The sequence below is a fragment of the Panicum virgatum genome, chromosome 7K, assembly GCF_016808335.1.
Source record: "Panicum virgatum strain AP13 chromosome 7K, P.virgatum_v5, whole genome shotgun sequence".
Classification (NCBI taxonomy): Eukaryota; Viridiplantae; Streptophyta; class Magnoliopsida; order Poales; family Poaceae; genus Panicum; species Panicum virgatum.
The window spans coordinates 50,041,882-50,065,365 of NC_053142.1; the positions used below are offsets into that span (position 1 = coordinate 50,041,882).

Sequence of the window (23,484 nt, forward strand, 5' to 3'; positions counted from 1 at the left end):
TCATTTTGTAGTGCCCTTACTGACTTGTCAGCTCAGCTGGGCGTATAAAGTACAGGGGTGTATCAGCAGTTAGTCACTCTAATCGATGTGCATCAGGAATATGCAATGCCATTTGGCGAAGCTGGATGTGCTTAATTGATGCTAAAATTTTTCAACCCATGACGGTCCCATCTTCGTAACCCAATCTTCTGCTGTCACCATCCGGCCCAGTCCCAAGGTGGCAGGCTGACGCACAACGGTTTGAGGCCGAGGCCCATCTCCTCCGCTACTATACTAGCCACACGCACTGACGCATAGAAGCCAGGACCGCCGCTGCGTACCGCTCCTCGCTGGCGCCCCCGACCGCTTTCGAGTTCGAGCAATGGGGTCGAGGAGGCCGCCGCCCCCTCGTCGACAGCTATGTGGTAAGCCTTCACATGCCCCCTTCACTTTCCATCGTGAAAGGGTTTACCTGACGCAGGCCCATGACGAGCTTTATGGTCTGGTTGGTCATCTCGGATAGGTCCAGGATGACGTTGCCGGGTACCTAGGCAGCAATGGCGGGTGAGGGAGCAGGCCGACACCCGCAGAGATAGCGAAAGTGAGAGATCAAGGCGCGGAAAGGGACTGCGAGGCTTACCATATAGCTGTCGATGAGGGGGGAGGGCGGCAGCCTCCTCAACTCCATTGCTCGAACTCAAAAGCGGTTGGGGGCGCCGGCGAAGAGCGGTACGCGGCGGCAGTCCTGGCTTCTGTGCGTCAGTGCTTGTGGCTAGTATAGTAGCGGAGGAGATGGGCATGAGCCTCAAACCGTTGTGCGTCAGCCTGCCACCTTGGGACTGGGCCGGATGGTGACAGCAGAAGATTGGGTTACGAAGATGGGACCGTCATGGGTTGAAAAATTTTGGCATCAATTAAGCACATCCAGCTTCGCCAAATGGCATTGCATATTCCTAATGCACATCGATTAGAGTGACTAACTGCTGATACACCCCTATACTTTATACGCCCAGCTGAGCTGACAAGTCAGTAAGGGCACTGCAAAATGAAGCAAACACACGAATGGCTTCACCAGCATATATACAGGGTCACAACATTAGTATGGCAATTATCACCCAGCAATTGAAGTGGTCTCAGGTGCATATCTTTTCAAATTCATGAGAAGACCAGCATGAATCCTTGGTACATCCACTTAATTTTTTTTAAAAGCCAATCTTGAGTTCCATCTACTACTGCAGTAGTGCAGTATACCCAAGTTGTAGAGATAAAGGATGTCACAAGCCATAAGCAGAAAAAATTGAAGTTCGGCGGCCTGAGATACATCCATGACATACTATTCACATCAGGTAATGCGCATCAATAGGTCTACGATACCAAGCTGAAGACACAGTAAGCAGAGATGATTGAGTTAAGACTAAGGGCAATGAAAGCGAGGAATGCCATGGAGGCTGAAGCGTTGATCAGTTCCGTGAATTAGTCCCCTCCAAACCGAGACATCCAAACATCCATCATTACGAGAAAGTGCTGCTGAAGATGCTGACAGTAGGAGGTAAGCTAACATCTGCAATTAAGATCATAATGCCATTTAGCCACAACTCAACTGGTAACAATTGTTAAGGCAAAATTGCAAGTGCAAACTTGAGCGGAACTTAAAAGGTGAATTAAGAGCATTTTCAGAAACCAGGTCTGGCTAATTTCAAGGGAAGAATAGAATAATATATACAAACCAATCTATTTGCAATTCACAAGGAGCATTTAAGCAACATGATTTTGAAGGATAATTATGCGATTGCTAAGCACAAAAAATTAGCACTATCAGTCGCAAATGCATCCTCAGTTATTTCTAAAAAGTTCTCTTATCATGACAACTGATTGATGTTGAAGGACTTGGAAAGCTATTATCATAAAAGGGAACAATAAGCCTTTTGCAATGAATGTGCAATTCATCTGCTTTGGGTAGTTAAATATGGATCTGGAGTTTAATATTCATTGACCAACTCTGTGTCAACTTGTCACTACGTACACATGAGGATGCACTGTTCTGTACCCGAACATTGTTTATACTTACTGATCTATATGGTCTTATATAAAAATAAATACAGCATGAACAATCACGAGCATAGCAGAAACTGATATTACCACCTAACGTTCATCAACAACTTAAGATTTCTGTAAGCTCCAAAAAGAAAAACAATGCAATGGTTCATCCACTGCACACAACTTTGGTAAAATTTGCAATAATTCAACTGCTATAAACTCTATCTAGTTTGCTGACATCAAACACTATATAACTATGGCTCAAGTTTGTAAAATTGTGCTGCCATAAACTCATGGTTACCAATGGCTAAGACTTTCAGAAATGCAGAGTTACAGTTCATTGATGCTTGCCTGATCCATGGCGAGATTGAAGTAGCTGCGCCATGGGGCTTGAACGATGTGCCTCCTTATGACAAGGTAGTGCACCTCGGCTACCAGTTGGAACCACGAGTAGGTAAAAGCCACGACGCTCGCAGCAAGTACATACCTACATTGCCAAAAAAATTCACAGATTTACATCTCGCATCAACAGTAAATAAGAATCAGTAGTTTTAACTAATATATAACTAGTAAGGTTTGAGCTGAGATCAGATCAACCTGTACTCGTTGTAGCGGCAGAAGGAGTCACCGGACCAGCCTGTCGTGGTATCGGTGGCCATGACAGAGAGCGCAACCAGGTAGAACACGGCGGCTGAAACCCTAAACCCCAGCTCGGCCCTCCTCAGCTCCGCGCGCCGCACCTTCTCCGGGATGCCACCGCCTATGAGCCACCTCTTGGACCCCACGCCGCCTCCACCTCCACCAACGCCAGTGACGGCTGCCACCGCAGCGAGTGACCCGGTGTCACTCGGAGGGGAAACCTTGTCCGCCGCGGGCTTCGCCTCCTCCGCCGCGAGGTCTTTGCCAGAGAGGAGCTTCGCGATGGTGACGACCGATTCCTTCTATGGCGAACCGGCTGGTGACGCCTCGGCCGAGGAGGCCTTCGGCAGCATCAAGTCTTGTGTTAGCGCGAGGGCCAGCGTCGTGCTCCCCGACTCGCTAGCCGATTCCGCCGCCTCCTGCTCCGACTTGGCGTACGAGGACGCTGGCACTGGAGGAGGTGGCGGCACTGAAGCTGGCGTGGGGTGGGGCAGAGAGCGCGGCGGCGATGTTTGGCCCTCACGCGGGAGCGGAGGAGAAGCATCGGTGCTGGGTGGAAGCGAAGGCGGCAGCGGGGGATGCGGAGGTGAGGATGGAGAGGAATCGCTGGGAGGAGGCGGAGTGGGGGTAGGACCAGCGGAGGGAGGAGCAGGAGGAGGTGGTGGTGGAACTGGTGCTGGGTTCTCCGGCGAGAGGGATCCATCACGGGAGGGATGCTGTGAAGGGGGAGAAGAAGGCGCGACGGGATCGGCCGCCGGTGGGGGCTGCAGCGGCCGGATTGGTGAGGCCATCGAGTAGGGGTTGCTGGTGGTTGTGGCGTCGGGTGGGGGGAGTTTAAGTTTTTACCATTATAACGCGTTGCACCTGCTGGGATAGCACTCTTGTTTTTGGCACTAGCTTGAGGGGGAGAAAATCATTACAATTTTACCACTCTTGTCTTCGTGGATGCCAGCGCGTCGGTCCAGCAGGGATCCAGGTCAGCGCTCCCCCCAACGCTCCCCCCCCCCCCCCCCCCGCCCGATCCGAGTCCCTTTTGTCCAGCCCGCGCGCCCAACCCAGCCCATTCCACTCTCTTCCCTCTACCCCCTCCTCTGCTCCCAGGACCGGTCCTGATGTTTTGGTGGCCTGGGGCAGAACTTAAAAAAGGCCCCCATAACAATACTTAGGAATTAATACTAACACTAGTAGTAAATATTACCTTAAAAGTTTATTCTAGTACTACATTAATAATATTACCTTTATAGCATACAATTTATAAATATTACCTTAAAATTTTCTTCTAGCATTTCTTGATGTGAAATCATCAATGATGACATTAATGTTGATCTGATCCAATTCTAGCATTACCCTAGCCGAATGTTACTGAACCCTAATCGATGATGGTTCTCCAGTACAGTATACTAGGCCACTAGGTAGCGTGCGTGTGTCGGTTTGGGTCGGATGTGTAGGTAACGGTCGAAGGCTACAAAATTTTGGTCTCTGCATTGTAGCCATATACTACTCCTGCGCACTAGTAGTTAAGCTCTGGCCGCAACATTTGGTGCCTGCGCGTCTCCATGTCATCAGACATGTATATGGTTGTAGCGCCTTGAGCCCAATAAATAAGAGGCCACTACTGTTATCTTGAAACTTTCTAGTAGTTGCATTGGCTGTCTTGTCTCTACCGATTTTACCGTCGTCCTGTCATTGAAAACGAACACGCTCCCGGCACGTCGCAGGAAAGATGGCCCCAAAACAAACGTCCCAGATTCGTCAAGAAATCATTGTGGTGACAGGCCCAACATGTAATAGAGACGATCACATCGGCTTTTCAGAGTATGTACTGATTATGTACGCGGTGTAAAATCGTAGGTACAGCAGCACGCAGGAAGCGAGCAAGAATCAGCTGGATCGCATCGCGCACAGAAATCGATCCCTCCGATGATCCGCGCACACCCTGGCGATGGAGATCTCGATCAGCCGCGGCACCTGTCGATGGCGCTGCAGCCGCGGGTGTAGCTGTTGGCCGGCTTCCCGGGGCGGGTGGCGTCGGGGCCGGCGTTCTTCTCGCAGTTGCCCAGCACCTTGCAGTGGATCATGTTGGGCGGGTACGTCATGTACTCCACGCCGGCGGCCTCCTGCGCCAGCGCCAGCAGCAGGCACAGCGCCACCACGGCCGCCGCGGCCACCCTCGTGGAGCTCACCTTCTCCATACTCGCGCCGCCCGTCACAAGCTAGCGAAAGGAAGGACCGGTGTATGGAGAGGTGCTTTATTGGTTTTCTTGCAACAATGATCCCTCGATGAGGTATGAGGGATCGAGATTTTGTAGGGGATTGTTGTCTAAAATATTTGTGGATGGGAGCAGATTTAGGGTCTCAGAAACGCCTAAGCTTCTATTTTGGTAGTAGGGAGTTTCTTTCGTTTCAATTCAGGTCATGTTTAGTTCCTAAATTTTTTTCCAAAAACATTACATCGAATGTTTGGACACATGCATGAAGTACTAAATAAAATCTATTTATAAAATTTTTTGCATGGATGGCTTGTAAATCGCGAGACGAATCTAATGAGCCTACTTAATCCATGATCTGCAATAGTGATGCTACAGTAACCATCCGCTAATTATGATTTAATCATAGATTAATTAGGCTCATTAGATTCGTCTCGTGATTTACAATTCATCCATGCAAAAAGTTTTGTAAATAGACTTCATTTAGTACTCCAAAATAGTAAGAATCTGTTGCCAAAAATTTTTCCCAAACTAAACAGACCCTCAGAATGGGTAAAGCTCGTGGTTCGTCGTTCTGACTTTTATAAGATCTAGTTTCCCTATCTTTTTCCCCCCACAGATTAGCATATGATATCGTTGACTTGTCAAAATGAGTCAAATTTAGGTTTATCCCCTCTCCCGTCAATCCGTCATATGAATAGGTTATTTTGGGCGGCACCACGTAAATGCTATACAACGCTGTTGATCTAGTGCCATATACTACTATCTCCGTTCCAAATTGTAGATCGTTTGAATTTTTTTACCTCAAGTTTGACCGCTCGTCTTATTCAAAAAATTTATACAAATATAATCAAATTTAAGTCATTCTTAAAAACTTGTATTGATAAAACAAGCTACAACAAAAGAAATGATATTTTGCACAAATTTTTGAATAAGACGAGTGGTTAAACTTGAGATAAAAAAAAGTCAAACGACCTACAATTCGGAACGGAGGGAGTACATGCAGTGCGCAGTTACAATAATCTAAATTTGGTTTACAATGATAACAAATTTGCTATAAGTAAGATAGATTGATGGGCTTCAAAATAGCGAATACTTGCTACGCCAGCAAGCTTCTTTTCCATCTTTGGTTGTAATTCTCCCAACCAAATAACCGTGGGAAGGATATTGTTGTCACCTGAAAATTTCCCTAATTATTTCTTTTACAGTATAGAGACGGGAAAGCACAACGACTTCGAATGTAAATAGAATGTACTCCAAGCTACATAGTTGTAGATCTTGTCAAAGAGTTACAGTTTTCTTATAAAAATTGATCCGATCTGCATGACAACAATATAATTTTTCTATAGTAGGAGCTTGTCACGTGAGATGAAACATGATAATATTGTCATGCCAAGTAGATTGTTGTGACAAGCATGCCACCTAGAATAGATTTAATTTACACCCTCAAACTACCACAAAAGTTCAATTTTCAATCTTCAACTATAAAACCGGATAATGGAGGCCATCCAAATATCAAAACCGGATAAATTTGGCCCTTAGAGTAGTTTCAAAGAAGATTTTTTATTTTGTAGAAAATAAAAAAATATTCAAATTTAAAATAAGAAATATTCAAATTTAAAATAAAAAATTAGAAGTAGTTTATTTTAAATTAGAAAATATGAAACTAGTACCAAATTTTTTTCTAGAAATATAACCTATATATCTATTGGCACTCTACTTATCAGTGGTTCAATTTTTTCATATTTCTAGTATTTATTTGCTTGCAGTTATACCTATTATTTTTGAATAAATAAGATTCAAATAGATCAATAATAGTTAGGTTACATTCTTCGAAAATTTTTGGTACCCGTTTCATTTTTTTCTAATTTAAAATAAATTAGTTCTATTTTTATATCTAATTAGAATTTTTTTTAATAGTTTAAAAGATATAAAACTACCTTTGAAACTATCCTAAGAGCCAAATTTGTCCAATTTTGATAGTTGGATGGCCTCGTTATCCAATTTTGTAGTTGAAGGTTGAAACTTGAAAATCTAAATTTTGTGATAGTTCAAGAGTGCAAATTGAACTTTTCTCCTAGAACATGTGCTACTATAGTAGACTACTCGTGCCCATGGCACACCTTATCATGTGTGACGAAAAAGGTTAGTTTTAGAAATACAGTCCATCAATTGTTGTTGCATGTATGCGCTACTAATTATCAGAAATTCATAGATAATTGTGAGGCTTGCAACTGATCAGAGTTGCTTCTTTTTTCTTGCATTTGTTCATATTTAATGCAATTAAACTATGATATTTTTTCACGTCTTTGAACCAGTGTGATATATCTTATTTACCAATTACTTTATATCCTTCTCCATCCCCATTCATAGTTTTTTTCCCTTATTTCAAGCCTTACCGCAATGTGTGTGATATTTGTTTAGTTGAAACTTTAGTTGAGCTATGTGTTTAACATGGAAATAGATACAGTCATTGCTTTCACATAAGTTGGAAATTTAGACATATATAAGAGTACTCTGGGATCTTCAATAATGACATAGACAGATAATAATGATGTAAATCTAGAAGTTACTTTAGGTCATTACTAGGTTCTTCATCAGTTGTAACATCTTGTTCTGCTCTTTTCTCTGTTTCTTGTGTACCTGCACTGGGCTGTAATTCCAAGCAATGGATAATGTTGTTACTATCTGATCAGCTTCACAATTATTACTGTATCTAATCACCTTATCTCTTTCTAATATATCTTTCATTATGCTCATGTATTCAGTTTGTCTCCTTTTCTGTTGTATTCGTGGAACCCAATCCTTTACCTGACCTCTGTTTATCTGATTATGCATTGCCTCCAGCTTAGTGACTTTCCTTTGATTTGTATGACTTTCCTCTGATTTGTATGATTTGTATGAATTTATAACTTAAATGCGCTGAAAATTAAACGTTGGTATTTATGTACAGTCAGCATCTGTATCAGATGGATAGAGTTTTCGAAACCTTGGGTCAAAACAGCAATACCTGTTGTTTGCTTCGTGGCGAACAACTTATCTTCCATCGTGTTCTCTACCGAGTTGCTCGGTGAGTTACCTGCCCTTTCTCTCGCATGCATGCGTGTATACAATATAAAACAATTATCTTAACGCTTGTGCTTTTTAGATCATGTCGCCCTCCGTGTTAACGTGATCACGGCGATCGTTCCTTACACCTTCTGGGGCTCCTTCCGGAAATTACCAGTCGATTTCAGCAAAGTTGCACTGTTCGCCTTTTTCTGTCCTTGTTGGCATTTACTACACTGACGAGGTAAGCACTTGCTTTTTCGTACTAATAAGTATCCCTTCAGATATTACGATATACTCCTATTTGTCTATTCTCATCACTTGCCTTTTCTTATGCACAGTTTTTGAGCCCGTATCTTCTTGGCAGGGACGGAGCCAGCGTGGGGGCAGGGGGGGCTCAAGCCCCCCTTCCCCCAAGAACTACATTGGAAGCAAAGAGGAAGGAGGAGGAGGAGAGAAGGGAAAGGAGGAAGAAGAAGAGGGAGGAAGAGGAATGAGCCCCCCTAGGTGTTGGGGCTAGCTCCGCCAATGCTTCTTGGAGATCGACTGAAAGGCATCAAGACTGTGGCGAAGGTCTCGTACGTAAGAGTTCTTGTCAGCACACTCTTTCTCGTATACGACGCGACCAATCACGTGGACGACAGTAGTTTGATCAGAGCTGCCGCAGCGTTGTACGTCGATGCCTGCACTGGAAGTGCACGGCATATACTCAGCGTTGGAATAGCTCTGTTTTTCGTAGGTTGACGGTGTCGCCCTGATGTCCAGTATTTGCCTGCCCTGAACACAGAATCACTCTGTCAAGCTTATAAACACTCGTGATTCATGGTTCTGCAACTTCAGATTTGAACAGGCTGCACTGCTGTAGTACTTTCCTCGAGCTGTTGGGGCATTAGAAGTGGGTTCCCAATTATGTAGGTGGGAGCCGAGTGGCATGTAAATTTGATGTGTTGCGACTCGTCAGAATTGTGCTCTGGCTAAGCGCTTTGCCACCTTACGCGTCGTGTAAACCCCATAGCAACAGTGGAAATAATACTCTGGTGTTTGTTACGCTCCAGGGTGCAATGCTGTGCACCTGTTGTGCCTGTCTATGGCCGCACACAATACATTCCACAAAACTGAAAGTGCTCGAGTCAGCCTGAAAGATATACCAACAAACTTGGGGTTTCAGATCTGGATTGCCTAAAGCCCATGGTATTGTGGCAGGTTGCTTTCTGCCTTTTACAGCTTTGCGACTTCGGCTTCGCTCGTGCCATGTCAGCTAATACTGTTGTATTACGCTCCATAAAAGGTATTTATTTTTCATCTTCTCATGCTAGCTGATATTCTTGATTTTTTTTCTGTCTTGCTCTTGCAGCCTGTTTGGTATGTTTCATTTCATAATCAACTACAGATCTCTGGATCTTGCAAGTCCCTCTAGCCATCTGTTGCCTTGGCTGATATATTAACATTTTGATTTCGTAAACAAAATGTAATGGCTGTCCTGTCATCTTTGTCATCTCACTTATAGCTGTACTATTTCAGTACATAGCTCATTTATAAATCCCAACTGCTCTGCCTGTCTTTCCTTCAAATTTTCGAGTTCATTGGACTAAGTTGATCCCAAACTCATACTTTCCAAAACACACTGGCTACTCTGTAGTCTGTACACGCTAGGCGCGGCATTGCCGCGCCCACCCAAGCTATCTCATGAGCCAGTTAGCCAGCTTCTAAACAATTGACAATATGTTGGTAAAATTACATTTCATTTTGTGGTTATAATTTAAGCTGATAGCATTATTTTATTACACTTACATCAGCAACTGCGATTGGAAAGTTCTATGTGGATCTGTTGCAACATTATTGTTTTTTATTATCAGTCCGCAAAATATAGTTTTTGCTGCAACATGTATTTCAATTATATATGCATGTCGTGCTTACTGGGAGCTCTTCTCTGAAGTTCGGTTCATAGCACTTTGTCATCTGCTATGAAGAGAAGGAAAATAAGAGCTAACACATTAGCTTCTCTTTTTCTAAGAACAATTATCGAACAAGCAGCTGAAAATTATTTACGTCATTGAAAAATATATTTCTAGATAAATACCTTCCCTTCTCTAAATTTTTTTAGTCTATGTTCTGGAACGCGTGTAGGGAGCTGGCCGCTAGGAGCTGCGATGTGGTCTCTGTCCTGGAACGTGACACTGAACATCAAAAGAATTTGGTCAGTTATCTTTCTGGTGGTACGTGTAGTCATTGCTGAAAATTTCTGTTGTTTCTGAAGCTTTACTTTATTCTCTATAAGCCGTGGATATAAAATGAAACTATTAGCCACATATTACTAGCTGACTATTTTGGTTATTGCTTTGGCCCCGCCTGTCATCTCTTTGGGTAAACTCTGGAAATCGTCGAGTGATTAAAGCAAACTCTGGACCAAAGCAAATAGCACAAGCTGCAGAGAGAGCGCATTCTCCTTGTTCGCCGTGATCCCCAGGTCCCCATGGGATCCTACCATTACGCCTCCACCTATTAATTCATCTTCGCCGCCGTCGATTCCAACCCCAACCCCAAGCCGGCCCACAAGCCCAAGGCCACCGCCCACCGAGCAAATCCACGGTCACAAAGATTCGGGGTCAATGGATCGAGGGACGGGTCGAGGAACGAGATACGGTCCTCATGAGAGGTTTTTACAAGACGAGAACGAAAATGACCCCGCATTTTCGGAACGGGATCGGTGTTTCCGGGTCAAGGAACGGTACCCTCGACCCCGAATGCCGTGAGCAAATCCCCTGTCATGTCCCCGCCGGAGGAGGCGGCTCGAGAGGAGGAGCCGCCGCCTGACGCGGCCGCGGTTTCCAAGATTCAGGCGGCCTTCCAGGCTTCCACGTGCATCCGGTCCGGCGGCACGTCACGGCCGTGCGCACGGCCAACGCTGAGGCGAAGTGGTTGGAAGAGCGGCTGCTTTGGCGGCAGGAGACCGTGGACGCTGTCCGCAGCGACGAGCGCGAGCGGGCCTGGTTCTCGGAGGTGCGTCGTGCTGCTGCGCCTCGACGCCGTGCCGGGGCACTACCCGGCCGTGAGCCGCCCCATCGTCTTCGCCCTGCTGGAGGTGCTCGACGTTGCGTGGTCGCGGCGTCCAAGTCGCAGACGTGCGGGGTATTGCGGCACGGCATGCTTCTGGAGCCTCTAGCAGAATGTGGAGGGAGCGCGGAGGCAGACGGTGCGACAGGTTGTGGAAGGTGCGAGTGGTGTGGTTAGCCGAGGGCGGAGAATGCTTGCTTGCTAGGCGGAGGAGGCAGAGGCGCAGCGAGGACGAGGAGAGCTCAAGAATGCTCGGGAGATGACAGCTTCAGGGTCCGTTTTGGTTGTCCGATTGAAATCGGACGGTGATCTAAAATAGATGACGTGGACGAATGAGGTGCTATTTCGAGGGTCAGGTTTCGTCTTTTAAAGATTTAATATCGATGAAGTTTAGTAATTTAGATACCAATTTAGAAAGTTACTTTAGAATATTTTTCATTGTAAATGGGTTGTTTAGATGATGATCATGGGTTACTTTAGATTATTCTTATATAATGACACAGACGGATAATTTTGATACTGATAGATTTATGGGGGGGTTCAGTTTTTTATGGTAGAGGTTGATAATATTTTAGGAAATGGAATAGACCTAATTTCTATTATTATCAGTGATCGTATTAATCTTCTGAATCGATTATCAGATGCTTCTGATTTTCGTGAGAAATTTCTATAAATTATTTTTTAATACATCCGATAAGGATTAACGTGAAGTAGGAAAGATGTACGGAATCAGAGTATTTCCTTCCCTACTTATAGATGAAGCTTGCAACAATTAATGGTTAAATGCATGGCTTATGTAGAGGCCCCCAAAAAATATGTTCCCTCATTTAGCAATACAGATGGATCACAAAGTTGACAATGCCTAAAGGAGTGCGAGCCAACTTCAAACGCATCGTCAAGTCGAGAGCTTAGTTAGTTTGTATGTCCAACTTTGTTTCATGAGGGTCTCATACATACTCCCAACTTGAACATTTCTAAAAACATACCATGCATAGCAAGATAGGTTTCATGACAACACAAACCTAATCAACGTTATCCTCTACCTATGGAGACAGAAGTTAAAGATTTTTAATGCTGTCAGTTCCAAGAAAGTCAAAGTTACGTGGCAGTGCTTAGAAAAGTAGGCTAAGGTTCCAAGACCAAAATAACATAAAACTTCTACGAAACTGGAACATATCTTCTTGAGGATACAGCTAACTCATTGATGACATCCTTCAAATAAAACAACAGGTAGAGCAGCCTTAGAAGTACTTACAAAGTAGGAGTGCACCGAAAAGAGATCAGGATGGGCTATATGGCCAGACCAAACTTTCATGGCAGATAATAGGACAGAACTTGACGCCATGGTCTGGGATGTTCCCTGAGTAGATGGTTTCAATTTCTAAGGTCTCGGGGTCATAGTAGCCCAATGACCAACCAGCATTCAGCAAAATACGTCCATCCTTTGGATCAACAGCTATCGGGGTAGTGTTCTCCGCCAAGTAATCTGGTAAGAACTTTTCGAGCTTTATATGATACTTCATTAACCAGAAGCCATGATCTTCCATCATCCATACATCAATTGTGTTCACTCTTCGATCTGAACAAGCCACACAAAGTGCACCCTGAAGCTGGAGGATGGTCATATGCCCACAGTCATGGCTGCATGGTGGACCTTGCAAGACTTCAAATTCCTGTGTCTGGACATCAAATGACACGATTTCGCATGTTGCCTGCCGCGCAAGGTGACCCCGATGTCTTGGGGTATTCACAGCTAGGAGGAGCACCACTTGGGATTTCTCAGCAGCATACACCGCAGCCCCTTGCGCGTCCTGAGCGACAGGTGAGGTCTCCGGATGTTCTCACCTACTCCGAGGGTCATGTCCGTGCCCAGCAGAGGGCTAAGAGGATCCGACGGCCTAGGGTGGTTAGAGGGTCATGTCCGTGCCCAGCAGAGGGCTAAGAGGATCCGACGGCCTAGGGTGGTTAGATATATCTGATGTTTGTATCTCTGATGTTTATTTGTAATGAGATAGCTGCGGACCGCTTATTTGTATCCGATGTTTATGATTGTGCTAGTTTACTTGTCATTTGTTTCTATATGTACTATTGATGTGAATTTGTTATATTTGTGGGTTCCATAATGCTCGTGAAATAAGGGAAGTTCTTGCGATTTTTTTTCGTGATTTAATGAAGGACAAGTTAGGTGCGGTAGGAGTTAGCGGCCGAGATCCTGCCGACGATGACGACGACTACACGCTCGAATAGCTCAAAATAGGAACCATAGTGTATCTAGCTGCGAGTACGAGATCCCAAATGTCGCATTCTTTGCCCAGACATACGTGACCCAATAACAGTGCCCTTCCACCATTTCAAAAAGATGTGACAACACGGCAAGCACTCCAGTTTTTTTTCCTGAATTTTTAGGCTCAAATGACAAAGGAAATGACGACAAGGTTATAAAAGGACCCTGTCGCCCCCCCCAACGGGCGACAGGCCCCCCCTTTTTTTTTACTCCAGGGACTTCGTTGCAAATTTGAAAAAAAATTACATTTGAACCCTGTCGCCCCCCCCATAGGGCGACCGGGGTATATTTTTGAAATTTTCCAAAACGGACATATATTTTTGAAATTTTAATTTTTTTAATATAAAAAAGAAAAAACCGCCCTTCATGGGTCGAGCATCATCGGGCCCATTAAAGCGCTGTTAGATGTGCGAGCCCCCCACGTTGGGCATTCCTACCATCTATGTTTTTTTTCTTGAAATCATTATATTTTTTAAGGACGGACACGGACACACGCACAAAATAAAGTACATGAAAATCAGCACCTGTGTCTGATCAACTGGCCCCGGTTCACCGGAACATAAGATCAGGACCTACTAGGACTGATTTTCAAAATGTTCGTCTTTCAGAATTCAAAAAAAAAACATGCTCGTCTTTCACAACTACCAGCTCACAGTCGTGCTTATTGACTATCTGTCCCACAGAGGCACTGAACATGAACTAAACTTAAAGAACGGTAACTCTAATAACACTTAAAACAACAAAGGGTGCCTAAAGTGCATGAAACAGGAAACATGATAGTGATGCCAATGCGTAGTGCAGATGGTGTGATGGAAATGGATTCTATCAAGCATGGGAGCTACGCAAGATCCCATGGAAGTAGCCTCCGACCATGACTAGGGACACGAGTGACACGACACCGGCCGGGAATATCTTCCCGGACTTCTTGAAGCGAGACCCCATCACTGATAGTAGCGCAGCCGATATACCTAGAATGCAAAATCAAAAAGATGTCAGGTGAAAATCCAGGTTGATAAAACTGCCAAGCAAAGGAAAGGACCAAATGACCAGAAAAAAGATTGTGTACCTAAACCAATTGATGATGCAAAGACAGGCCTCACTGGGAGTTGAGTGTGGACGAAGTATAGGACGAGGGCTGATATGCCTCCTGCAGCCAAGGATTTCTGGCTTCCACTCTTCATATATCCCATCACACCACCAGCTACAAACATTAAAGGCAGAACAATCAGCTCCCATAATTTTTTGCACTTTGGCAGGAACAGTCAGCATAGAAAAAAATTTGCATCTCAAGATATATCCAGGCATAATGCAGTAAATATGTGCATCTAAAACAGGTACGTAGACACTGCCTGACTTGATTGGCGGAGCTGAGGTTATGCCAGGAACCCATAACATTCCGCTAACTTCAACAAGGACAGTAAACATGGGAAAATGAACCCAAGGTATCAGAGGCACCAAAAAGAAAGACCACCAGCTGCTATATTAAGGAACAAAAACACTTCTTTGTAGCATTAAGTCAATTCATATTAGGAGCAATATCATAACAGTGTTATTTTCCTTAGGCGTTAATGGGATTAGATAATATAAGCAAAAAGAGCATTTCTATAACAGGTACGTAAACATTGCACGACTGGATTGGCGGAGCTGAGGTTATGCCAGGAACCCATAACATTCCGCTAACTTCAACAAAGACAGTAAACATGGGAAAAGGAACCCCAGGTATCAGAGGCACCAAAAAGAAAGACCACCGGCTGCTATATTAAGGAACAAAAACACTTCTTTGTAGCATTAAGTCAATTCATATTAGGAGCACTATCATAACAGTGTTATTTTCCTTAGGCGTTAATGGGATTAGATAATATAAGCAAAAAGAGCATTCTGTGGCACACAGATGTAGTGCACTTCTATGTTTGCCAAAACATCCCAATGTCATCTTCATTCTGATTTATCCTATTTCCAAGTCAACTTTGACCAAAGCCATCAAACTGATCATCAGAAATGTCAGGGGCAATAATCATATGTACAGTATGAAGCCAAGAAACTCCACCTAATGAGGGGCAGCAATGGCTATAGTGCAGTATGCAGAAGACAGTGCATGAAATAAGAACGGTGTGTAATCACCACTTGTAAAGAATTCAATTAACAAAGATAGATAATTCTGACTTATCACTATCCCAAGGAGAACAATGAGAGCCAAAAGTGAAACAAAACAATTAAACAAGTTATACTAGTCAGATGGAGAGTGATAATAAGGGCACTGGTTCGTGTTGTGCTTCTAAAAAACATGCAGACATTGCAGGACTTGATTGGCAGAGCTGTGGTTATGCCAGGATCTCTTTCTGCTAACTTCGATAAACATGATAAGAAACATCAAGTATCAAAGGCACCATGTAGAAAGACCATCGGCAGCTATATAATTGAAATAAACCACTTCATTGTACAATTAAGTCAACCATTTCTAGCTTGTTTGAATGCTCATGATATCCTTCACGCTAGGAGCAATACTACAGTATTATCATTTCCTTTAGGCTGTTAATGGAGTTAGACAACAAGCAAGCCGAGCATTCTATTTTCTATGGTACACACAGAGGTAAGTTATTTCTATATTTGCCAAAACATAACAAATTCATCTTTATTCTGGTTTGTCCTACCTAACTTGCAACAAATGCCAATGCCATCACACTAATCCTATGTGATTCTCAGGGGCAACAAGATTTAATTCTGCACAGGTGTCATCTCCATCTAATGAGGCAACAACGTTGCCGTATGCAGAATACGAAGTGCATGTAATAAGATTGGTGATTACACCACTTTCTAAGGAATTCAAGTACTATTTTTCATTGATATGACAACAGCAAGGTACATGGTTCTGACTCATTACCATCGCACAGACAACGTTGATAGCTGAAAAGTGAAAAGAGCTAAGCAATTGATACTTGATAGTAGTCGAATGGAGGGGGGGAAATGGCGCTGGAGCACAAACGCAGGACACTCCAGGATCGACCAGCCCTTCCCCTTAAATCAATGAATCCTCAGTATGATGACTTCTTAGCTATTCGGACCAGGTTGGTTCATAGTGATTTGTAACTGATCCCAATTCGTATAGGAAAACATACGCTTCAAATTGCAACGGATCACTCTGGGGGAAAAGCATTACCTCCGACGAGCGCGGCGTAGGCGAGAGTGAGCTTCTGCGACATGGATAGACCCTGCCCCATCTTCTCTTCCTCCCCCTCCCCTTCCCCTTCCGGACCTCCTTCCCTCGGGTCGCTGTCACCGCCACCGCCTCCGCTCCCTCCTGCACCGTCACCGCCCTCCGATCCGCCGCCGCCGAGCTCGGGTTCCTTGGTCGCGACGGCCGCGGTGAGGCGCGAACGTAGGGAGAGTGAGACGCCGGCGGGCGACGGGCGGCGCGGGAGCAGCAGCAGCGAGGACTGGGAGCCGGAGATCGGGGGCGGGGCGAGGGCGAGGTGCGCGAGTGGGGTCGTGGCGAGCGCGAGGGCCATGGCTGACTTCACTTCTTCACTGTGGGCGGTGGTGCTAGTCGTGATGGGGATTTTTTCTAGGTGGTAGGTGCTGTTAGACTGCAAGTGGGGCCAGCCCAGGAAAAATGAGCGCGCTATCTAGAGCGGGTACGGCCCATTAGTGGTTGGCGATGGCCCAAGTTCGTTGGCGCAGCAGCGCAGGGCGCGGTGGAGCGCGCGAGATGCTTGGCATGCTGCGAGGGTTTAGTACCACATCGCTTAGCCATGCGCGGTGCAAGCCGCGGGAGAGGAATATAACGAGGGCCAGGGCTACCTCGCCGAAGCACGCAGCTGCGCGGTGCGCACAGAGCGAACTATTCTTTCGCCTTTTACTAAAGAATACCGTGTGTGCGCCGCAAATAGCAGCATACGCCTATTTTTGGAGGGAATTCTCCTTTTAGGAGGAACCCCACAATTCGAAATGAAGTATTTGAAAAATGATGCATAATAAAATCTTGATTTTGGTTGGTACCTGGAGCGGGCATCTCTGCATTCTCTCAATTCTGCTGTTTATGGGACGGGGAAAGGAAACGCTTGATGGGTTATGGTGAGAATTATCGAAGACTGTTTATACTCTACTTCTATAACTCAAATAAAATTTGCAAGTACCAGTAATAACATGAAGACATACAGCCAGACCACGCTTTTAGTTTTAAGAGAGAAGGGTTATGGCTTCACTCTCTGTGGTATAATGGCGTCCTCGAATTAAAGTGCAGCTAACCGAGCTACCGAGTGGATTTTTTACCCCCCAAATTCTCCAGCAGAACAAAATAATCAACCATACACTTGGAAAGTTTTCAGAAAGCGCACTTTGATTACACCATTTCCAGTACCTGCCGCGTCGTTGACATTCTGATTCACAAACTACGAGTACTAGAGTTTCACAAAGACTAGCTCGTACTAGAATCTAATATCTAACCCAAGTTTATTTTTTATTTTAGTCAAATATTCCCTGGCAACAGACTAAATCATTCTTCCACCGTACTTTTACCTCCGCGACGCGCGTGCCGAGTTGCCGACCAAACAGTCTAAACGGGATGAGGAAATTTTCAGAGCGCATTGGAACTGCGTGCCCCCGAAAATGGCAGTGGAAGTCGTCCCCGACCCCGGGGGCTTCCGAGAAAATAATACCCAAGACCCTACCACGCAAAGACGACGTGCTCGCTACCCTCCCCCAACTCCTCCCCAAGTCGCCTGCCCGGTTAGCAAGGAAGCAGGCAGGCAGGCAGGCAGGCAGGAAACTAGCAGGGAAACTAGCAGGGATATTTGGTGGCGCGGGCGGTGTGAGCCAGCAGCGAGCAGCCAGCGACAGCAGCCGACCCGGCGCCGGCAGCCAGGGGGCCACCTGCCCTCCATCTGGAACCCCGCGCGGGTTTCGCCGGCCGCGGCCCGGTGCGACGACGACTCGGCACGCGCCGTTTCCCGCCCGGCTCCGGCCCCCCACCATCCTGCCGGCCTTGCGCGGGGGATGATGATTCCTAGGGAACCGCTGCGGCCGGAGCCCCCGTCCGACTCCTGATCCCGAACCCCCCGCCGATCGTAGCGGCGTCTCCGCTGCAGTGTCCAGGTTAGTTGGTGCGCTCGGATTTGGGGCGGTTGCGAATTTTTTTTTGGATTTGGTAGATGCGCGGTTAGTCGCTGCTGGGGTGGGTAGGCTTGGTTTGGATCTGGGAGGCCGATTTAGCAGCATACCTTATCAGTGAGTAGCTTAAAAGCAAGCAGACTTAAGTAGCAAGTAGTAGATTTGAGAAGCAGCATACTCCAGTAGGAATTGGGGGGCCTCGTCTCACATGAATGAAATCAAATTTAATCCGTCTCGGTCTTTTGGATGGAGCAAATTTCCTTCTTTCGATGTGTATTCGCTCACTGGTACTACTATTTTCCACCCTGTGGTCGTAGACTAGAAAGATGGAGACTCCTCAAATCGAGATGGGTGGTTTCAAGGTCAACAGCCCGCAAGTGCCCAATGGTGGGCTACGGCCGACCATGGCTGGGTCCTGGAACTCGCGGGGGACAGTCGAGAGGACGCTCCGGAGCATCAGGATCGTCATTTTCACCTCCAAGCTCAACTTGCTGATGCCATTCGGACCTGCGTCCATAATTCTGCACTTCACTTCTAGGAGGCATGTAAGTGTTAGTAGTCATGGAAAACCAACTCTACTGTGTTTCTGTACCGTTCGTCTATGGATGGTTTGGATAGATGTAGGCCCTGTTTGGTTCTCCATGCTAGTGTGTGCTAGGAAACTTTGACCGCTAATTACGGTGTTAAATAAAGTCAGTTTATAAAACCATCTTCAGAACCCCTGTGCTAGGAACCCTGAAGAATCTAATGAGGCCTTTGACCGTGTAATTAGAGGATTGTTACTGTAGCATCACTGTAGCCAATCATCGATTAATTACCGTCATTATATTCGTCGCGAAAAGTTATATCCATCCCTAAAAAGGTTTTGCAAATAGACTTCATTTAGCACTCCATGCATGCAAGATTTTTTTCTCGGGAAATGTGCGCTAGGAACCGTAGAGCATTCCAAACAGAGCCGTAGTTACTGTCTGACATCTATTTGTTCAGTGGAGATGAATATCAACTTCAAACAACATGTATAAAAGAATTAAGAGTAATCAGACTTTGCACACTAGTTTTGCTCTCCAACAGTTAGTTCAGTAGTTCTGGTTATGCATGCTACTGGTGCATGCTTATCACTAGGAGTCTGGGATCCTGTTATGTTCAACGTGTGTTTTTGGTGATCCTGTTATGTTAGTTACTTCTGACGTGCTTCCTGTACAATCAAAACTGCAGGGATTGGTTTTCCTTTTCAGCATGCTAGGAATAACACCATTAGCAGAGCGTTTGGGATATGCAACTGAGTAAGTTGCTAAACTGTCTTCTTACTTTTTCATGCTCTTATAGAGTTTTGATGCCAATGGTTATTGTACAGGCAGCTTGCACTATACACAGGGCCAACAGGTATATCTGTTTTTATTTATGTCTAGTAGTCAATTTGAAATCGGAGTCCTCAAATAACAACCAATTTTATCCTTTTCCTGAACTGCAGTTGGTGGCCTTCTGAATGCTACATTTGGAAATGCAACTGAAATGATCATCGCAATATATGCTTTGAAAAATGGAATGATTCGAGTAGTGCAGCAGTCACTATTGGGTTCCATATTATCAAATATGCTGTTAGTTTTGGGATGTGCTTTCTTTGCTGGTGGTATAATTCATCGTAATAAAGACCAAGTCTTCAGTAAGGTGATGTTTGTGTGACTGTTTTTGTGTCCTTCAACAGATATGCTATAATAGTGGGATTAATATTCTATCACTGCAGGCAACTGCAGTTGTCAACTCAGGTTTACTGTTGATGGCTGTCATGGGATTGATGTTTCCCGCTGTCCTTCACTTCACACATTCAGAAGTGCGCCAAGGAGCATCCGAGGTTGCTCTTTCAAGGTTCAGTAGTTGCATTATGCTCGTGGCATACGCAAGCTATCTCTATTTCCAACTAAGTGGCCGGAGCAACATTTACAGTCCAATTGGCAGTGTAAGTCCATTGTCTCATTTTATCTCTTCCTTACTGATATGATGATATAATTTCTATTTTGGGTATGGCTATTTTAGTCTATGTTAGTTGAGGTAATGCACACTGTGGGTTTGGTCCAAAAGCCAATCCAAATCTCTGTATGATAAAGAGCTGCTTGTAAAATTGCGTTGCATACTATATAAAGTTACAATCCATGCTTGGTCATTTGCTGATATTTTCACCATATTCTTGTATATTGTAGGAAGAGGTGCCTAATGAGGATGCAACGGAAGAGGAAGCTGAGATTGGCATGTGGGAGGCTGTCACCTGGCTTGCAGTGCTAACACTGTGGGTGTCAGTCCTTTCTGAATACCTAGTTAACGCTATTGAGGTATTCTTCATATTTTACAAAGGCTGTGCATGTAGGTTAGGATATATCTAGTTACTTCTACTCTTACCATGATGCGCATTGTTATTCTTACAGGTAATCTTTATACCTGAGCAAGGATCTAACTGGCCACTGTTTTGATCTATTGCTGTCAGGGAGCATCTGATTCATTGAACCTACCGGTGGCTTTTATCAGTGTTATTTTGCTTCCTATTGTGGGCAATGCAGCTGAACATGCTAGTGCAATAATGTTTGCCATGAAAGATAAGCTTGTAAGTGCTGACATGTGCTTAGCTTTCATGCTTCTGTTGCTTCTTAGCTGGTCCGTTGTCATGCATGTGATTGTCTATCCTGCAGGACATAACGCTAGGTGTTGCAATTGGCTCATCAACACAGATATCAATGTTTGTGGTACTTCTTTTGACTTTTGGCTTTGTCATCTCAATTATGTTCTTTTCATCCACATTCTCGTTCTGTTAAATATACACCTTTTCAAATGTTGGGCTGCTCCTGGTTAGATTTCTGTTCTTAGCTTTCTAACTATTCATCATACTGTTTTTTCCTTGTTTCTGATGTTTGACATCTGTTCTCCAATGCAGATTCCATTTTGTGTTGTTGTTGGTTGGATAATGGGGCAAAAGATGGACTTGAATTTTCAACTTTTTGAGACAGCAACTCTCTTCATAACAGTACTTGTGGTGGCATTTATGCTACAGGTAGGTTCTTAAAGTGGACACTAAGAAACACTTTTGTAAATACCCACTGAAATGCAAGTTGGTGAAATTTGTTTCTTGTATCATATGGATTGTTAGCAATGTGTCCAATTTGCCCTTTGGGCATGGGCAGTGGTAACATACCCATCCTGGATTCTTGGTAATGCTTTATCATTCATCTAGAGTGGAACTGGTTTGAAGTGTTACCGCACTATGTTAATATTAATAATTAAATGGCTGTTATTAGCTGCATTGCTTTGTTGGCTGTGTTGTCCACTCAGTTTATGTTTAGCCCTTTAAACTATAGTAACTTAGAGCATATAATTAATCTGAATGGCCTCAACAAAAAAGCTGGTGAAGCTAAGCTGCTTTTCCAACTTTCTTAGTTTTACATATGGCTGTTAGCCCCTTATTTACAAAAGTCACCTTTTCACTCAGTTCCTCAATTATAATGGTCTCTTTCCTTGAATAGCGATGTGCTTCACCAGCTGCCTTGTTTCGTTTTCACTGAGATGTCTTTCACAAACTTGAGTTACATTTGATATCTGACCCTTTGCCATGTGTTTGTTTTATCACAGGATGGCGCTGCAAACTACTTGAAAGGACTTATGCTGATCTTGTGTTATCTGATCGTTGCTGCCAGTTTCTTTGTCCATGTTGATCCACAATCAAGTGAGTAGCATTTTCATAGTTGGTCATGTTTTTTTTTTTTGCTAATTTCCCTATTCCAGTTAGTTTAATTAATTTACATGTAAGGAACTACTGAACTGTGCATGAAAAGGGGCGAGTTTATTTATGCTACTTTTATATTCCCTCCATCCCTCCTGCACGTATGTTGGCTGTTGTCTCCTGTATTGCTCTTTCTTGCCTGCTTGTTTTTTTTTTATTTGCTAGAAGTAAAAAAATGAACCAGTGACACTATAGACTAATTGGAGCTGATTTTCTTTGATATGGTTTGAGGCTGCCTGAATCGTAAATATGAGCATACAATTCTTTTTCAGGTGATGGCTAGGTCATAGATGCTGTAAGTAATGTACCAAATACCTTCGAGGATTTGCTAGTCCTATTCTGTTGAGGTGCACCACCATAACAATGTTCAGCCTGGCTGAAGCAGCATTTTGGCACTGGAACATCACCCATCGACAGTTACCTCATGAACTGCTGAAGGAATTCTTGGATTTATGTGGATACTGAGGGGTGCTAGGGGTAGTCCCAATGTATACAAAAACAAGAAATGTCAGCCTGTTATATTCAATTAATTGAGTGAATGTGGCCCTTTTTTCCTGTATTCCTTGGGTTTTTTTATCGGTCCGCAGAATGCATATTTGGATATGATGGATGCTGGCAGAAACTTTTCTTCCCCGTTTTTTCTTTTTGTTTTTATATATGATGCCTGCATATCATGATTGGTTCTGCATCCAAGCTGGTCTTCCCTAGTGCCCATGTGTACATTTGATGGCAAATCAATTTGTATGGCTCGTTATCCCTCAACGAGTCAAGATGGTTGCTGGTTTCCTTTGGTATGACGTGGGAGAGCGAGTCAATGTGACGGTACCTTCATTATAAGGGAACATGTGTCTGGACTTTGTGATATCGACTGTCGTGTACAGTTTGTTTGCCACTTGGTATTCGCACGCTATGATCATACAGCGTGCTCCAGTTAGCACAAACTCTGTCGCTCAAATTTGGTTTTCTTGATTCTTTTTTCTTTTACTGTTTATTAGTGGTTCGCCGATGCTCAAAGTAGTGAACCGGGCCAAAAAAATCCGATGAATAAGCAAGACGGATGCGAGGGTGAAAAATTAAAATTAAAATCCGATGAATAAGTAAAACCAAATGTCAACATCATCGACAAAAGCATGTCCCTCCACTTGTTCTCTAGTCTCCCATAAGTTGAAAATGACAGGAAAGAAAGGAGAAGTGCATCTCCAATCAACCGAAACATTATATATCAGCAACGAGGAGAAGTGGAGAAGAAATGGCAGTGAAGCAGAAGCAAGCAAGCCGGGAAGTGCATGAATTTCAGAAAAGAAAAGTACAGGCAGCGCACAGCAGTCGCCCAATCAGGGTTTAACTTTTCGGCGGTAAACCGG

General features: G+C 44.4%; 3 protein-coding genes, 1 long non-coding RNA gene, 1 other non-coding gene and 1 pseudogene across 5 annotated transcripts; 2 read left to right on the plus strand and 4 right to left on the minus strand.

Annotated features, from left to right (window-relative positions):
* Positions 1–1,240: 1,240 nt before the first annotated feature.
* On the minus strand, positions 1,241–3,446 carry LOC120643147 (annotated as a pseudogene).
* A 978-nt stretch (positions 3,447–4,424) lies between these two features.
* LOC120643149 (protein RALF-like 9) lies at positions 4,425–4,917 on the minus strand. The gene has a single exon (XM_039919666.1). The coding sequence runs from the start codon at positions 4,845–4,847 to the stop codon at positions 4,611–4,613; it is 237 nt and encodes a 78-aa protein (XP_039775600.1). The 5' UTR covers positions 4,848–4,917; the 3' UTR covers positions 4,425–4,610.
* Positions 4,918–5,812: 895 nt separating this feature from the next.
* LOC120642018 lies at positions 5,813–12,670 on the minus strand. Its single transcript, XR_005662486.1, has 2 exons — positions 12,220–12,670; positions 5,813–6,039 (listed from the first exon to the last, which is right to left on the minus strand). It is a non-coding gene; the product is annotated as an uncharacterized LOC120642018 (long non-coding RNA).
* Positions 12,671–13,755: 1,085 nt separating this feature from the next.
* LOC120642019 (protein FATTY ACID EXPORT 7-like) lies at positions 13,756–16,823 on the minus strand. The gene is made up of 3 exons (XM_039918388.1): positions 16,406–16,823; positions 14,315–14,449; positions 13,756–14,216 (listed from the first exon to the last, which is right to left on the minus strand). Exons 1-3 carry the CDS (start codon positions 16,752–16,754, stop codon positions 14,074–14,076), a joined length of 627 nt encoding a protein of 208 aa, XP_039774322.1. The 5' UTR covers positions 16,755–16,823; the 3' UTR covers positions 13,756–14,073.
* Positions 16,824–17,061: 238 nt separating this feature from the next.
* On the plus strand, positions 17,062–17,180 carry LOC120643281. Its single transcript, XR_005662960.1, has one exon. It is a non-coding gene; the product is annotated as a U5 spliceosomal RNA (small nuclear RNA).
* A 648-nt stretch (positions 17,181–17,828) lies between these two features.
* On the plus strand, positions 17,829–22,806 carry LOC120642020 (vacuolar cation/proton exchanger 3-like). The gene is made up of 12 exons (XM_039918390.1): positions 17,829–18,339; positions 18,672–18,899; positions 19,570–19,637; positions 19,709–19,737; positions 19,826–20,022; positions 20,099–20,311; positions 20,553–20,681; positions 20,834–20,950; positions 21,036–21,089; positions 21,278–21,394; positions 21,970–22,063; positions 22,393–22,806. The coding sequence occupies exons 2-12, from the start codon at positions 18,681–18,683 to the stop codon at positions 22,401–22,403; spliced, it is 1,248 nt and encodes a 415-aa protein (XP_039774324.1). The 5' UTR covers positions 17,829–18,339; positions 18,672–18,680; the 3' UTR covers positions 22,404–22,806.
* The last annotated feature ends 678 nt before the right edge of the window (positions 22,807–23,484 follow it).

Bases quoted from the DNA above. Each gene is read 5' to 3' on its own strand.
- LOC120643149 (XM_039919666.1), bottom strand. From the start codon at position 4,847: ATGGAGAAGGTGAGCTCCACGAGGGTGGCCGCGGCGGCCGTGGTGGCG.
- LOC120642019 (XM_039918388.1), bottom strand. From the start codon at position 16,754: ATGGCCCTCGCGCTCGCCACGACCCCACTCGCGCACCTCGCCCTCGCC. The intron at 14,450-16,405 runs GTAATGCTTTTC...TAATGTTTGTAG, and splicing joins CTACGCCGCGCTCGTCGGAG to CTGGTGGTGTGATGGGATAT. The intron at 14,217-14,314 runs GTACACAATCTT...TTTGCATTCTAG, and splicing joins TGCATCATCAATTGGTTTAG to GTATATCGGCTGCGCTACTA.
- LOC120642020 (XM_039918390.1), top strand. From the start codon at position 18,681: ATGGAGACTCCTCAAATCGAGATGGGTGGTTTCAAGGTCAACAGCCCG. The intron at 20,682-20,833 runs GTATTCTTCATA...TATTGCTGTCAG, and splicing joins ACCTAGTTAACGCTATTGAG to GGAGCATCTGATTCATTGAA. The intron at 20,951-21,035 runs GTAAGTGCTGAC...TCTATCCTGCAG, and splicing joins TTGCCATGAAAGATAAGCTT to GACATAACGCTAGGTGTTGC.